The sequence below is a fragment of the Dipodomys spectabilis genome, unplaced genomic scaffold, assembly GCF_019054845.1.
Source record: "Dipodomys spectabilis isolate Male_0828 unplaced genomic scaffold, ASM1905484v1 ptg000258l, whole genome shotgun sequence".
In the NCBI taxonomy this organism is placed as follows: domain Eukaryota; kingdom Metazoa; phylum Chordata; class Mammalia; order Rodentia; family Heteromyidae; genus Dipodomys; species Dipodomys spectabilis.
The window spans coordinates 2,044,992-2,059,640 of record NW_024870935.1 but is presented as its reverse complement, the minus strand read 5'-3'; the positions used below and the strand labels follow the sequence as shown (position 1 = coordinate 2,059,640).

The window sequence follows — 14,649 nt, the reverse complement described above, 5'->3', positions numbered from 1 at the left end:
CACACAATGGCCAAATCATCCGGTGTCTTATCTTTTGCCCAATTGGTGCTTCCATTACAGTTCTTCTCCATCCACTGCCCACTACGGGACCTGGGTCAGTTTCCTTTTCACAAAAGCACTTACAGACCTATTTGTCTGGTTTCAGAAAAGAATTTCTATTTGGAGGCTACAGCAAAGATAAGGAAATGTACAACTGAATCTCACAATGGTGCCATTTGGTTGATGGAGATACCAGAGACCAGGGGTGGGCAGCCTGACCAGCCAGATGCAGGCTACCACTAGAAACAGCCACTGGAGGGCAAGGGGACAGCCCAGGGGGGGTACCCCCAAACAGATGGTAGGAACATTAGGGAAAGGGCTACAGTCGTGTCTGCATTAAACAGTCAGGCAGGTGGCAGACATGAGCAAGAGACCAGGTGGAACTCTAAGGAAACTGAGTCATTTGTTTCTTTTATTCTCATACTCTCATGACTCAGTTTCCCTACAGGGAATGTGCCAAAGGAAGTCACAGACCCGGCCTGAGAGATCGTTGATGGCACACATGAGGGTTTTTACATGAGGTCTAAAATTCACCTTTCAGCCATCATTTTCAGTGTTTAAATGTAGAGTTTGTTTGTTGTTGCTGCTCCTCCTCCTGCTGCAAAACTGGAATTCAGACACAGAACCTGATGCTTTGCCCATTGGCTGACGCTCTACCAACTGAGCCACGCCCCCAATCCCTCAATATAGTCGCTTAAAGAAAATATAAATCAAAACACAAGAAGAGGGAGGAGTTAGAATCGGGGCTCTGGCTGCCTTCTGGCAATATCTGCTGAATGACCTGCACTGAGGGCAGACGGGGCACTGGGCGGGTCAGTCAGTGAGCAGAGGGGGTTTTCTTGTGTTTAGTCTGATCAGAGGCCAGCTGAGAAAGGCTAACCTGAGGATGAGCAGGTCAGGGGTGAGATGGAAGAAATCAAGGCTGTCCATAGCTTTGGGGTTCCTGGGAGAGCGAGAAAGGGTACCAACCGGTTGCTGGCTACTGCGACTGAGCTGGTTAAAATACTACCAGTGATCTCCCTTCTGATCCTAGAGCTGATGTCTTCATTTTATTCACAGCAGAAACATTGAGTCAGAAAGGACAAGTATGCTTGTAACAGCAGAATAAAGTAGAAGGGACCCCCCACACACACACCCCTACACACATAAGGAGGGGGTCTGGGCCTCCCCCATGCTAACCTCTCTGTGGGCAAGGTAAGAATTGCGATCTCTGCCCTGTCTTCTTGTACAGATGAGGGTTTTCTTTTTTTAATGAGAAAAAACAGCCAACTAGACAGAGCCAAAACCAACCATAAAAGCAGAACAGCTAAATTCATTTAAGTAGAAAAGAAAGGTGGAGGGACATGTATAATTGGTTCATACTCCCGAAAACTAAAGTGTGCCAATCCCACCTGGAGATCCAAGGGCCTAACTCATCCCAGGGCAGGACGCCCCTCATTCATAACTGTGGCCTTCACCCTGGCGGACCCCCAAAGCTGTGTGTTCATCATCGTTCACCATGGCCAAGTGCAGGAGATCCGTAGCCTCTCTTCCTCTTTTCCACTTTCAATGTAAGTTTCACAGTCCTGAGCCAAGGGCTGTGGCCGTTCCTCAGCCACTAAGTGCAGCCAAGGTGGGATGCAGCAAAGGGCCGGATGGCGTCATGGTCCATGCAGGCATTTAGATTGGGTGCAGGGAATATGTCATGAGCATGCTCAGAACAACTCCCGGGAACGTGTCCGGCCCCGCCTGCTTTACATGGTAGTGGCTGGAATGAAAAGGGTAAAGAATGCTTAATTGTTTGCCTGATTACCAAAATGAGGTGGTATATTTCCTACGTTGCTTTTCCTTCCTGTGTCTTGCAGGCTTGCTTGGATAGGAAGATCAAGACTGGCTGCCGACACTCATTCCGATGAAAGCGAGGGTGTGAATGGTGAGTGGTTTGTATGATTACTCCTCGGTGCTTGGTTACAGATTCCTTTCTGGTGCCAAGATAAGCTTCATTAAACTAAAATTCTTTTCTCCAGACCATTAAACAAATACCAACTGAGTTCATGGATAAATGAGATGCCAAGTATTATGGCAGAGAGTGAGAGGGAAAAAAAAAACTATATACAGATTTAAGATGTGTTGATGTGTTTGGGACTACTGTGAGTATGGAGCATGTGGTTAAATAATAATTTTGAGGTTGTTTGCCCTCACACAGGAAGTGTTAAGGTAGGGCAGGGCTGTCAATGGAGTAAGTGTATGACGTTGGCTCTGACATCTCCAGAAGAAATGTCTTTCTCACTTCTCGGCTTTTATCGATCTTTCCAGAAAACTTGCACTCAAGTCATCTTCCAGAATGTGTCACAATACCTTTGTGACAAAGTGTACAGGACTAACACCATTGGAGGAGGAGACTAGTCATGGGCTTCCTGAAGCAGATGATTTCATAGAAGATAGTGGATGTGTGGCCCAAACTAAGGTCTTGCTAGAAAGAAGGAGATAGAGAAGGTGAATGTTTGTTGCAAAGGCCATTCTTGCTTTAAGACAAATCTTGTTCCGGTGACCAAGTTCTAAGATCTTGTACGTTCACTCAGTACTGAAAAAGCAGGCACCCAGCCTTGGCTCACTTCCCTTTAGTCATGAGAAACATTAAAAAAAAAAAAAACTTGGAAATTCTCTTGACTCTGGATATAAAACCCAAGGCATTATCGTTAATACCATATGCAGTCTGTTTCTCCAATTTACATAATTATAAACTCCCCCTCCAAGAGTAAACATCTCTGCCAACTTTTCAAAAAAACTACAAAGCAGTATTAAATATGCATTGTTAATTTGACTTTCTAATTTGTCTTGGTTCTTCACAAAGATAGGCATAACTCCACAGATACTGAGTACTTACTAAAAGCTTCCACCTGTCTGAAGAGAAGTCAACAGGAAAAGAAAATCTAAATGCTGGGTTTTGATAGCTCAAGAATTTGAGTTGCTGCCAGAAAACTACCTATAGGAGTTCACTTCATTTACACGATGTTCACATTCGTTCCATGCACTGCTAGCTCAAGTCCAGGCAATTGCTTTCTGCATAGACCAAATAGAATAACATTTTCTTAAGATGCCTTTAATTTTAAGAGTCCATTGTGAACTGGACATATAGTGGGACAATTATAATAACTGATCTCTCTTAAAACCCTATAGAAATCTCTGCATTGGGCCCTGAAGCTCCCAGCTATAATATACATATGCTGCCTGAGGAAAGTGGAATATTAATTTAGGATGACATTCCTTGATTTTAGGTTTATCGGTTAGTTCCAGTAATTACTGGAATTTGAGATATTGATGTTCACACGCATAGAAGTCCTCCCAAAAGTTGCATTACGGATTATGTATATAAATGTCTGTACAGGCATCCATATTTAATGGAGATACACCATGTGTGTGCATAGGATGTGTCATAAGGTTTTGTTTGTGTGTATGTGTGAGGTTCTGGGATTGAACCCAGAGCATTGCACCTGCTAGGCAAGCACTTTGCTGCTGAGGTACAACCCAGCCCTGATGTGTCCTGAGGGAATCCTTTTATGTCAGGAGGAAGAAAATGAGGACGGAGTATATTAGTAACGATGAGAGGGCTGTGACTATGACAAGCAATTAGTCCGTGTGTGTTTCAACCACGTCTACCATCAGTTCTTTGTGTAGAGACTGTCGAAGGATTGTGGGCAGGACTGAGCTTTATTTGTAGTTGTTGCTCCTCAGCACCACATAGCAGATGCCTGCTGTAGTCACGTGACTACACCTGTATGTGTATGTGGGCGGTGAACATGGGATTGAATCTTGTAGACGGTCTTTCATGAAGGAACAGGAGTTGGAAGAAGTTCCAAACCAGTGATTTGATTCTCCTCCAACCTCCTTAACCCTCAGTATCTTTCCCTCTGTTAGGGCTTTCCATCCTCCCCAGTGGAAATGCATAGTTCTCCGATTCTAGTTTCTATGCCAGCAATATAAGGGAAAAGATGGTTCTGAATCAGGAAATCCTACGGAATGAGCAGATGGGAGCCTGTGGACATTATCTACCGTAATTCAGTCAAGTCCTAGAGCCCGATGTGCAAGCTGTTTTGCTGACTGACATTTGATCTGGTGTGGTTTTTTTTTTTTCTTTGCTAGCGTTTGACTTATTTTAACTCCACTTTCTCTAAACAAGAGGAGGTTCTATGGAACTGTGAAAATCAGTCAGGACAGACTCAGAAAAGTGACTTTATCCTGAATTCTGCCTATTTTACCCCATGCGGGGGAGCTGGGTGGGGGGTTCCTGTAGTGTTGTACTAGTTTGATTTGTTCCAAAACACACTGCAAAGAGAAGTTGATTTCCTCTTTCCACAAATGTGATGGATACACTCGCTTTTTCAATATCCATTTTCTGTCTGTAGAGCTCGGGGTTTTATCTAAGTTTCCTGACTCCTTGGCCTCTTCCCCAAAGAAGTGAGAAAACCATTTTCAAACTTTCTTCCTCATTTGACCTCCTCCACCCCCATCAAAAACCAACACCACCTGAGCTTCCTTGACTTAGAGCAGCATGGACCAAGAAACCATTCACACATCCCCAACTGCCTCCCCACCACAAGACAGAAGTGAAATTGCTATTGGCAACTCAAGGTGAGGACCAGAGATCAATACCAGCCATTTTTCCAGGCAGGCCCTGGTAATTGAGGGAGAATATACATTTTCTTAAGGTCCTCAGGTCTTACACAAGCAGGTTATGGTTCTAAAGGACCATCTCCTGAGATCCATTTAACCTATCCTTTTTCTATTTTCCAACTATGTCTCCACTTCAACTCATGCAATGGAGCAGGTGGCCAAGTAAAGAATGAGTACATAAGAAGGAATTATTTCAATAGCATTAGGCACCAAAGATTCATTTATCCCATCATTTTATGATCTGCCCTTTCTGTACAGTGCCCATTTTGAATGAATTAGGGAACAGAGGGGAAGCTGATGGGCAGCAGTGAGTTCTCGGGGGAGGGAACCATTCTTTTTAAATAATAAACATAACCTTCGAATCAGTAGGCCAGGTGTTCTTTGCCTCGTGTGTGACTGTGGTGGGTACGGGATGTTTGGTCTGGGGTCTCCATCCCAGGATTTCTCACCAGGCCCTAATCACAGTTTTGGGCAGAGGCTGCATTCTTATTCGAAAGCTTGCCTGGGGATGGGCCCATTCCAAGCTTCCTCTCCCGGCCGGTGGTCCCGTAGATTTGCACAGAGGGTCTCAGCATCTCGCTGCTTTGATAATTCTTCACAAGCAGCCCTTTCTGTTTGAGCCGGCATGCAGGTAGCATGGGCCAAGACATTAGCAAGAGGGAAGCCACTCATAATCAGAGACGTGATATCCCATCCGTTTTGCACAATGTGTTTGCTAGACAGCCATGGTGAGGCCTAGATGATGGACAGACACTCTCATCCTGCTCCTGACAGGTGAGGGACGCTGGGACAGAAAGGCGAAAGTCACTTACAAAAGGTAGCACAGCTAATAAGGGCAGAGCTGGGATATAGACACGGCTCCATCCTAACGTCAAAGCTAGGACGTGGCCACTCTTGCTTTTGTCTCTCGGGGATGATTCTACAGGAAAGTCCATGTGCAAAATCGTTCAGAATTCATCTTGACTCTGTGGGTAAGACATCCAGCAAGTAGGTGGTAGGCTGTGATCGAACATCAGCAAAGCTTCCCTTGTGGACGGATGTGGCACAGGAAGGCAAGTTCTGTGATCAGCTTGCAGTGGATGGTCCCTGCCGGGCCTGGGAATCTCTCTCACTTTGAGTGGGAGTCGCCGTCTAGCTCAGAAGCCCCTCGGGGGCATTGGGTGTGCTTAATGGAGACTCTCGGAGCGAGCCAAACAGGTGAAAGTGGCTGTCAGCCTCTTTGAACGCTGTTCCTCCTGCTGTGAATGCTGGGAGAAATACCTAATGGATTGTGACAAGGATTCGTGGAGGGCCTTGAGGAAGGGTGCTTATTGCAGAGTGAGAGAATCTTTTCTCTGCGCCTTGGAGCTGTGAGCTTCCCTGTGGAGTGGGAGACACAATGTTTGATTTCAGACACAGGGGAGACCGCCGATCTGTTCAGATGCTGACTTCAGGAAAGGAACTGGACTTTGTAAGCAGCTATTTATTGCTGCGTTCCAATTATGTATGTGTATGTTTTAATTAAGTAATGCATGTGCATGGTGAAATGTTAAGAAGGCTTAAAGTGTTATCCAGTGAAAATTTAGCCTTCCACGGAGCCTATCTTCAAAGTCTGCACTCTGTTCCCCAAAATCAACCACAAATATTGCGTATCATTAAGTTTACATGGATACAAGTGCAATGTGACAGCCTCACACCCCCCCCCCATTATTTAACCTTAAACCGTTTACTATCTGGACCAGATGACCCCTCCCCCCAAGATCCCACCCATTTCTAGCATTGCCCAGCTGTGCCGTGTGCACTTGTATTACATGTCAGGCATAAGGTCTGGCCCGGGTGCCTGCCTTAAATTGGTTGCTTGGGTCAGAGCCTACCAGATGTGGCAAGCTCCCCCCCCCCCCCCCGCCCATTCCTGTTGCCTCCGGTTGGTTAACTAGGAGAATAATTAACAGCTGCTCAAGTGACATGCCTTCAGATGACGCATCGTGTCCTGGCGGGCGTGAAAAACGCACACACTGAGACCCAGACCCTGGGGATGAGCAGGATGAGCAGGATGCTGGCCTGGTAGATGGAAGTTTTCCCACATGTCACGTGAAAGAACTGTACACAATACTACTGATGGCTGTGTGTAGAAATGACAGCTTACAGCAGTCGCTACCTGAGAGATCCTGTTTTATCCCAGAGTTGGAGTGAGGCCTGAAGCCTGGTGAATAAGAAGAGCCTGGAGCCAGTCTAGCTGGGTTGAAACCCACCTGTGTCCCTCAGTAACTCTGTCCCCCTGCATATTTTTCCACCTCTCTGAACGCATCCATTACCTCGCCTGTGAAAGGCAGCTGTACCTCCCTGGTAGTAGACCCACAGAAAACCCTGGTTACCCTTGCCTTCATCTATAATTGTGCCTGAAAGATTGTTTCTTCCCATTCCATAAACACGCAACTTCCCAGTAAGTGGAAATAATTTACCTGAGTCCGAAAGTAGCAGAAGTGGGATTGGAACTCAGGACCAAATTGCCTCATGAGTTCTGCAAATACGTGAACCTGGATTCCTAGCTAATTTTCATTGAAGATCTAATGTGTGCAGAGAGTAGAATAAATTGTGAAACTCATGTAGAAAGAAGAAGCTGGTGTCAGGGTAACACATGCCACTCCTGCATTAGATTATGTCTGATCTCACCTAAGTTGGGTTTCCTCCCCCCTATTTTTGTACCTCTGACTTTCTGTTTTTTGTTGGTAGTGAAAGTTTTTTTGTACCACTACTGGGGTTTGAATTCAGGGCCTTGTGCTCTCATTTGCACTTTTTTGCTCAGGCTGGTACTCTACCACTTGAGCCATACATCTACTTCCAGATTTTTGCTGGTAATTGCAAATAAGAATCTAAGGGACTTTCCTGCCTGGGCTGACTTCTAATCGTGAGATCCTCAGATCTCAGGCTCCTGAGTAGCTAGGATTACAGGCATCTGTATTTACCCTCAGAAGGTGAAAATCTACTACCAGAAATGTTCAACAGTGAACACAAATCAAGCACCATCAAATGAAAATAAAGTAACAGGATTTATACAGATTGAGTTCAGCCTTGCTCAGCTCTGCTTCGTTGTACTTTCAAAAGCCTCAGCCTACATCAGGCTTAGCTAGGCAGCCTGGGGCATCTATTGGTCTCCTTCAGCCCCTGGACATGGAGCTTGGCCTGGCTGGGTGCAGATGCACATGATCGGGGAAGCTATGGACCAGAACAAAGCCCAGGAGTCTAGCTGACAAACAGCCACAGTATAGTGACTTCTGCTGAGCTGCCACAGGCCACAGAGAGAGCTATGTTCAAAGGAGTCAAGCAAACTTCCGTTCTGCCTTCACGATTCAGACAATTCATCTGAGTCCCTCCGGATGCCTGGTGGGTCCAAAGAGCCAGTGATGGCTGCAAAAATAAAATGCCTCCAGCCTGATCTTCCCCCCCCACCCCGCCCCACTACCACCCCTACCCCGGCCATTGCTGACTTTAGTCACAGCTCACAGTCACCAGCCAGGAAGGGAGGAGATGTGCAATCCTCAGACACTGGGAGATTGTTGCCTAGGAATAAAAACAAGGCAGAGAAGAGAGACTCCCTGCAGGAAACAGGGCTTTACCCTTCACACAGAGACAAAGCCAGACACAGCTGGAACCCGCATTAGGACTATGTGACTTGCAAAACACCACACCCAGCAGAAAACTGGAGACTGAATTTATATTCTGCTTCCCAACCTGGAATTAAGAAATCAAAAGCAATAAGTCCTTCATGGATCAGCTCCTTGTCTGCCAACCAAGAGCTCATCCATCCCCTCAGGAATACACAAAGAACATCCCAGGACAATGCAAATCTTGTTCATCAAGATTTACCTTGGCAAAGGATATCTTCCTATCTTCCTTGCTGCCAGATAAGGTATCTTGGTTGAGCCCCATGGCACCAAGAAAGGAGATGCATGGAATGTTTCTTAACCTCAGATATATGAATTCTGAATATCCAGACAAGGTTATGAGATCTGGCTAAAGTAATACAGCCTATTCCATAGAAGAAAGAGGACCAGGACTGTCTGTTCCCAACACACACTTAGACCCCAGGGGTTCCTCTAGGACATGTCATGTTCAGAGGGTGTAGGCACAGCTGGTACAACCTGAGGAGCACTCCGTCCTCATTAGGTTGTGAGACCTCCAGCTGCTCTTTTCTACAGAGCAGCACTGGAGGCTAACATCACTTTGGTTGCCTGTGCGCCTCCTGGGGCTACACTGGTGAAGTCTAATGAACCATGGCAGAAGAGAACATCATCCTCCATTAGGGCCCACCAGGAATGAAAAGAGGAGAAAAAAGTTACATCTAAGATCATGCAAAGAGTCCAAATGGCCAATGGCCCAGTGGCCTTTGGAGCCGCCATATTGGATTTTGGAAAGTAGGTCTGGGGTACAGCTCAGGGAATCACTGTGCTTCTACCTAGACAGATTCTGTGATTGTCCATCAAAAGAGCCAGAAAGTCAAGGTGCACAGGATATAAATGTCTGCTGAAGAGAAATAGATGGACCTGGGGAAAAAAATCTCTTAAATGAAATAAGTCCAGCCCACAGAAACAAAAGACATATGTTTTCTCTCATATGTGAAGATTAAATCTAATTTATAGATAAATATAATTTATTAACCGAAGTATAATATGCACAGGGAAGAATTCCAATGGTAAAACTCCTTTGAACAGCTAGCTTACAATCTAACCAAATGAATACCAGAAAACCGGAACTTGAAGTGTCCTGGGTATCAGAACAAGATCAAGGGAAGAGACTAGGTGAATGAAGAGAGGAAAGGGTAGGAGAATGCAGCCATATTCAATTTATAGACGTGAAAATGGAACTAGGAAAATCGAGGGGCTAGATAAGGTGAGAAGAAATGGAGGGGAATGATGAAGGGCTGACATTGACCTGGATGCATTGCACTCAAAAACTGGGATGTTAAAGTGACACGCTCGGAGTGTGTGCCCAGCTTGAGACCATTTGCTAGCCCTGAGATCTCACTCCAAATTTGACACTCATAATAAACAAGAGCTTAGTCGTCAAGAGTCAGAATTAGTAAGGGTTAGATCTACCCCTTTCTACTTGTATGACACTGAAAAATGCTAACTGTTCCAGGTCTATAATGCTTCATAGATATTCTGCTCAAGAACCTATCATTAGTCCTAGTAATGTGCTTTCTAATAAAGCCAGAAACCGCCCCAGAAATCACCTGAACTAGACATAACTTAAATCTGGCCACGCACTCGAATCACTTTGTGAAGAAGCACGTGGCCTGATCCAGGCTTCCTACCTGCTGGCCCATTGTCACACTTTCTCGGCGCCACAGCCCTCAGATTCCTGCGTAAACAATGACAACACCTGAATGGAGCTATAACGTGCTGCTTCTGTTCACAGTGACTACAGTTTTTTCCAAAGCTGAGTCTAGGGACCCAGCCTCTCTGTTTTCCTTTTGTTATTGCTCATTTATTTTCTATTATCCTTAGATAAGTGTACGGGTTTCAGTACAACGCCTCAGAGGTTTTGTAGGCAGGCAGATTACTGGACATAGGCCCTCAGGATGGCCTTGAGGAGACACTGACCTGAGCCCTAGAGAAAACAAGCATCCAGAAGGCCACAGAGCCACAGTACCCACCAGTAAACCATCACTACCACCACCAATACCATCATTGCTACCATCACCACCACAATTGCCATCACCACTGCCATCGCCACCATTAACATTACCATGACCGCCATCATAGCTGACATTACCATCACCATCACCATCATCACCATTACCATGACCACCACCATCACCACCACCACTATCACCACCATTACCATCACCACCATTACCACCACCATCATTAACATTACTATGACCACCACCATCACCACCATTACTATCACCACAACCACCACCATCAATACTGTCACCACCACCACCACCATCACCAAGGCAACAAACGCCCTCAGATTTCCTGATTTGCAATCTAATAACCCTCTCACCAAGTCAGCACTACAGAATTAAAAGAATGGGACGATAATATGTGGCTGTTTCCTTAAAGGCGATTTCCAAGGTTCTACTCTTCCAACTGTTTGAAGTCATCAATGGATTTCCCCCGAAGGCTTTACCTGTGGGTTTCAGTTAGCATGTCAGGACTAGGGATATTTGGGGATCTGCCAGAGTTTTAAAAGTATGTTTTTAATAAATGCCACAACTCTTAGTGGCTATGAGACCATCTTCAGAACGTATGAATATACATTCTTTAATAAATGCCAAAATAATGACTCTTCCTTTAACAGCTTTTTCTATTGTCTACAATATTCCTCTGTGTTCCATTCCCCCTCATTTGTAAAATAAGAATTCATAATGTGCCCACATTGTAAGGTCATAAAGAGTCAGTGATTTAATGCGTATAAAGCACTTAGCAAAATGAACACATCATAATTGATCAGTGAATGTGAGATTATGATGATCATTGCTATTAGACTCTGGACTTGGTTTTTATACAGAGTAAAATTTGCTCACATCTAAGAGTGAAAAATAGGGTGAATGATTCAGTCGAGTGCATTTATATATAATAAAATTATTACAATTTATATAATTAGGACTATCATTTGGGGCTTTAAGATACTATATTAGTTCTCAATTACTGGTAACAAATTACCAGATACCTTGCAGCTTGAAACAGTACCCATTTATCAAGTCTCATTCTCTGCAGGTCAGAAGTCTAGGGAAGGCATGGCTGGACCTCTGGACCTTCTGCCTTGTAGGGCTGAAATCAGAGTATCCTGATTTCAGGCTCTGGGGAAGGACCCTCTCCTCAGCCTACTCAGATTGTGGGCCAAGTTCCGTTTCTCAAAGTTAGGGCACAAAGGCTCCCATATCCTTGCTTATTGTCAGAGTGAAGACTCACTGTCTCCTAGCGCTCACTTGCATTCTTTGCCTGCCTCTCCTTCCATCCATTTAGCTGTCCGTCTATTTATCAATCTGCAAAGCCAGCAATGGGCAATCTCTCGGGCTTCAGATCTCTCTTCCCAAGGGGCCCCTTTGGATGGGCTCACTTAGATTAACCAGACTCCTCCAGATTATTGTAACTATTTTAAGGTTAACTGCCCTGTGACCTTAAGGACATCTCCCAACCTCCTTCCTAGCAGCATGTAGAATAATTATTCAATTCACTAAGTGGGAGAAGGTATACAAAAGAGGGGTAAAGGACCCTGGGAGTTCTTCCTAGCAGACTCATTTTCTCATGTGTGCTGGTGTAGGTTAAAGCAAGGAGGACAAAGAGCTAATGGGCAGCAAGAAGTCTATGGGTACTAATGCTGTATTGCATCCTGGGAATTGGCTGATTTATAAACTTTTTACAGCACACACACAAACGTATGCGAGGGACTGGGAATGTGGCTTAGTGGTAGAGTGCTTGCCTAGCATACAGGAAACCCTGGGTTCAATTTCTCAGTAGCATATAAACAGGAACAAGGCAGAAGTGGCCCTGTGGCTCAAGTGGTAAGAGTGCTAGCCTTGAGCAAAAGAAGCTCAGGGACCATGCCCAAGCCCTGAGTTCAAGCCCCTGGACTGACAAAAACAAAACAAACCTATGGGAGGCAATGGATCTGTTGATTTACTTGTCTTTTGTAAACACCTTACAATACACACACACACACACACACACACACACACACACACACGTACATCTAAATGTCATACTATGTACCATAACTATAGACAATAAAGATACGTGCAATTTTTTAACAAGAATCAAGATAGCAGTCAAATAGTCACTATTTTTTGCATAGCTAACAAAGATCTCCCATTCTGCGCGCTGTCTCTTTAGCTTATTGAGTATGGACTCCACTACAGAGAAGCCCTTTACCTTAATGCATGGGTCAATGGAAAATAATTCTTTGAAGGTATTCTCATTATTTTCTAACCCTAGCCCCATGTGCGGGTGGCAAGCTGTCCACCCCATAGAAGGCAGATATGTAAATATAGTCTTTCTAAAACTGCACGCATTCAAATAAGACCTGAATAGTTTGTTTGCTTGGTTTTTTTACTCAAAGTGCAAACTGACTGCTCCCTAGTTCATCTAGTGGTCTTAAAGTCTTTTAGTATCTGTGAAATAATTGGAGCTTTTTTTTGTTTTGTGTTTAGTAATTGTGTGCACATACATGGGTGTGTATGTGTGGGGGGGGTTGTTCTATTTTGAGCAACTGGGGTTTGAATTCGGGTCCTCATACCTGTGAGGCAGGTGCTCTACCGCTTGAGCCACGCCTCCATCCCTTTGCCTTTACTTTGTTTTTCAGATAGGTTCTCACGCAGACTTTTCCCTGATGGGTCTTGAACCACGATCCTCCTTCTGCTCCTGAGTAATCTCTGGCCACAGGCATGTACCACCATGCGCAGCACCATCATGCCATTGACACACCTCTTTCGGTGTTTTTTTCCCATGATCATATTAAATAGCTAGCTAGCTAAATTCAAGTGTATAGACCACAGTTATGTGGGCCACATGCTGGGAAATGCCCCCGAAGGTTCCTTTTAAATGAAAAGGGTATTCCTCACGGTCCTGGATGAAATGGATCAAGAGCTACCATATTTTCAATGATGGTTTTCTTGAGCAAGGGACTCCGAATTCTATTTATCTGATGTTCAAGTCTAAGGAATAGAGCCAGGGGTGGGGGGAGGGGATGGACACAAACCACGCAGCTCAACTAAAATAAAATGACAAGGCACCAGGGCCAGGCTGCACACCCAGATGATCTTGACTCAAAGTCCATCATTTCTCATAACATAATAAAAAAAAAAACAACTATGGCAATAAAAAAGGCAGGGTGAAGAGAGACGGAAAGGGAATGCAAACGACCCTCAGGAGAGAGACAGGGGAAGAGAGATCGTAGGCGGGAAGGGTAGAGGAATGGCTGGTAAACTCCTCTGTATTATTTTCTCCATTTTATTACCAGCCCCGCAGTCCACTCAGAACCCCAGCAGCACACGGCTCCCTGGGTGAGGATTCTGAATGGTGCAGTGGTCTCCTAATTGTCATAGAGTTGCACCCTCAAGCTGAGATCCTAAACCCACCTGCCCTTTGGCCTAAATTCCACTTGCATGCCGGCGGCCATCTGAAAACCATGTTGAACCAGACTGCCTGTCGATGGTGAATGATTTCCCCCCTGCCGGCGCTCGGCTACATAGTTCTCAGATGGATTTCATGCCGCCATTGCTTCTCCAACTAGAATGCACAATTCTGGCCCTGCCATCCCCAGTCACACTGTCTGTGCTCTGCAGCTGGGGAAGAGTACTTTCCGTCTGTGTTTTCATTTTCATGAGGCCCAGACATCTGGTGTGGGGTCTGAAACACTTATCTGCACACCTGCAGGCGACTGGCTGCAGAAACTCCCGGCCTAGGAGCAGGTGGAGGCCACATTTAATTTAATAGAGCAATTGTGCGGGCCCCATCCAGTGGGTTACAATTGTGGAACTTGCGGCCCTCTCAAAATCCAGGCGCTGAGCGCTAGACCTTCTGTCATGGGCATTTCACCTCTCCTGTCTGTCTTTCTAACAAATACAGTCAGACAGAAGAGGTGTAGCAATGATGTCGCTGTCTTTATAAACTTGTCACTGGAGAGCAGAAAGGCGGGGCTCTGGGGAAGAACTGAACTGACAAAGACAATGACACTTGCTAAGGATTTGCTTGATCGTCTTCCCTCCCCTGCCAAGTATGTGTGCTGGGTAGGACTCCAACCTCATCCATCTAATGAGCCTTCCCATGCACATCTGGTCCCAGGAGGGAGGCAGATGAACAGGACATGTGGGCAGTGGCCACCTGGGCATCTGGGTTCCCAGAATATAATATATAATAATAATAATAATATATTCCCATACCTGGAGGACTGAAGCAAACCTGAGGCTTACTCAGACTTACTTCTTTGTTGTTGTTGGTGGTGGTGGTAGTAATAGGGCTTGAACTC

At 45.3% G+C, this 14,649-nt stretch overlaps 1 protein-coding gene across 1 annotated transcript in view; it reads left to right on the top strand.

The window, feature by feature from the left end:
- The window catches only part of Atp10b (ATPase phospholipid transporting 10B (putative)), a 129,915-nt gene that overhangs the window by 30,893 nt on the left and 84,373 nt on the right, over positions 1-14,649 (top strand). The window contains exon 2 of the mRNA XM_042699612.1: positions 1,884-1,951. Coding sequence (XP_042555546.1) covers positions 1,949-1,951 — 3 coding nt within the window. The 5' untranslated portion in view covers positions 1,884-1,948. The remainder of the gene's footprint in view (positions 1-1,883; positions 1,952-14,649) is intronic.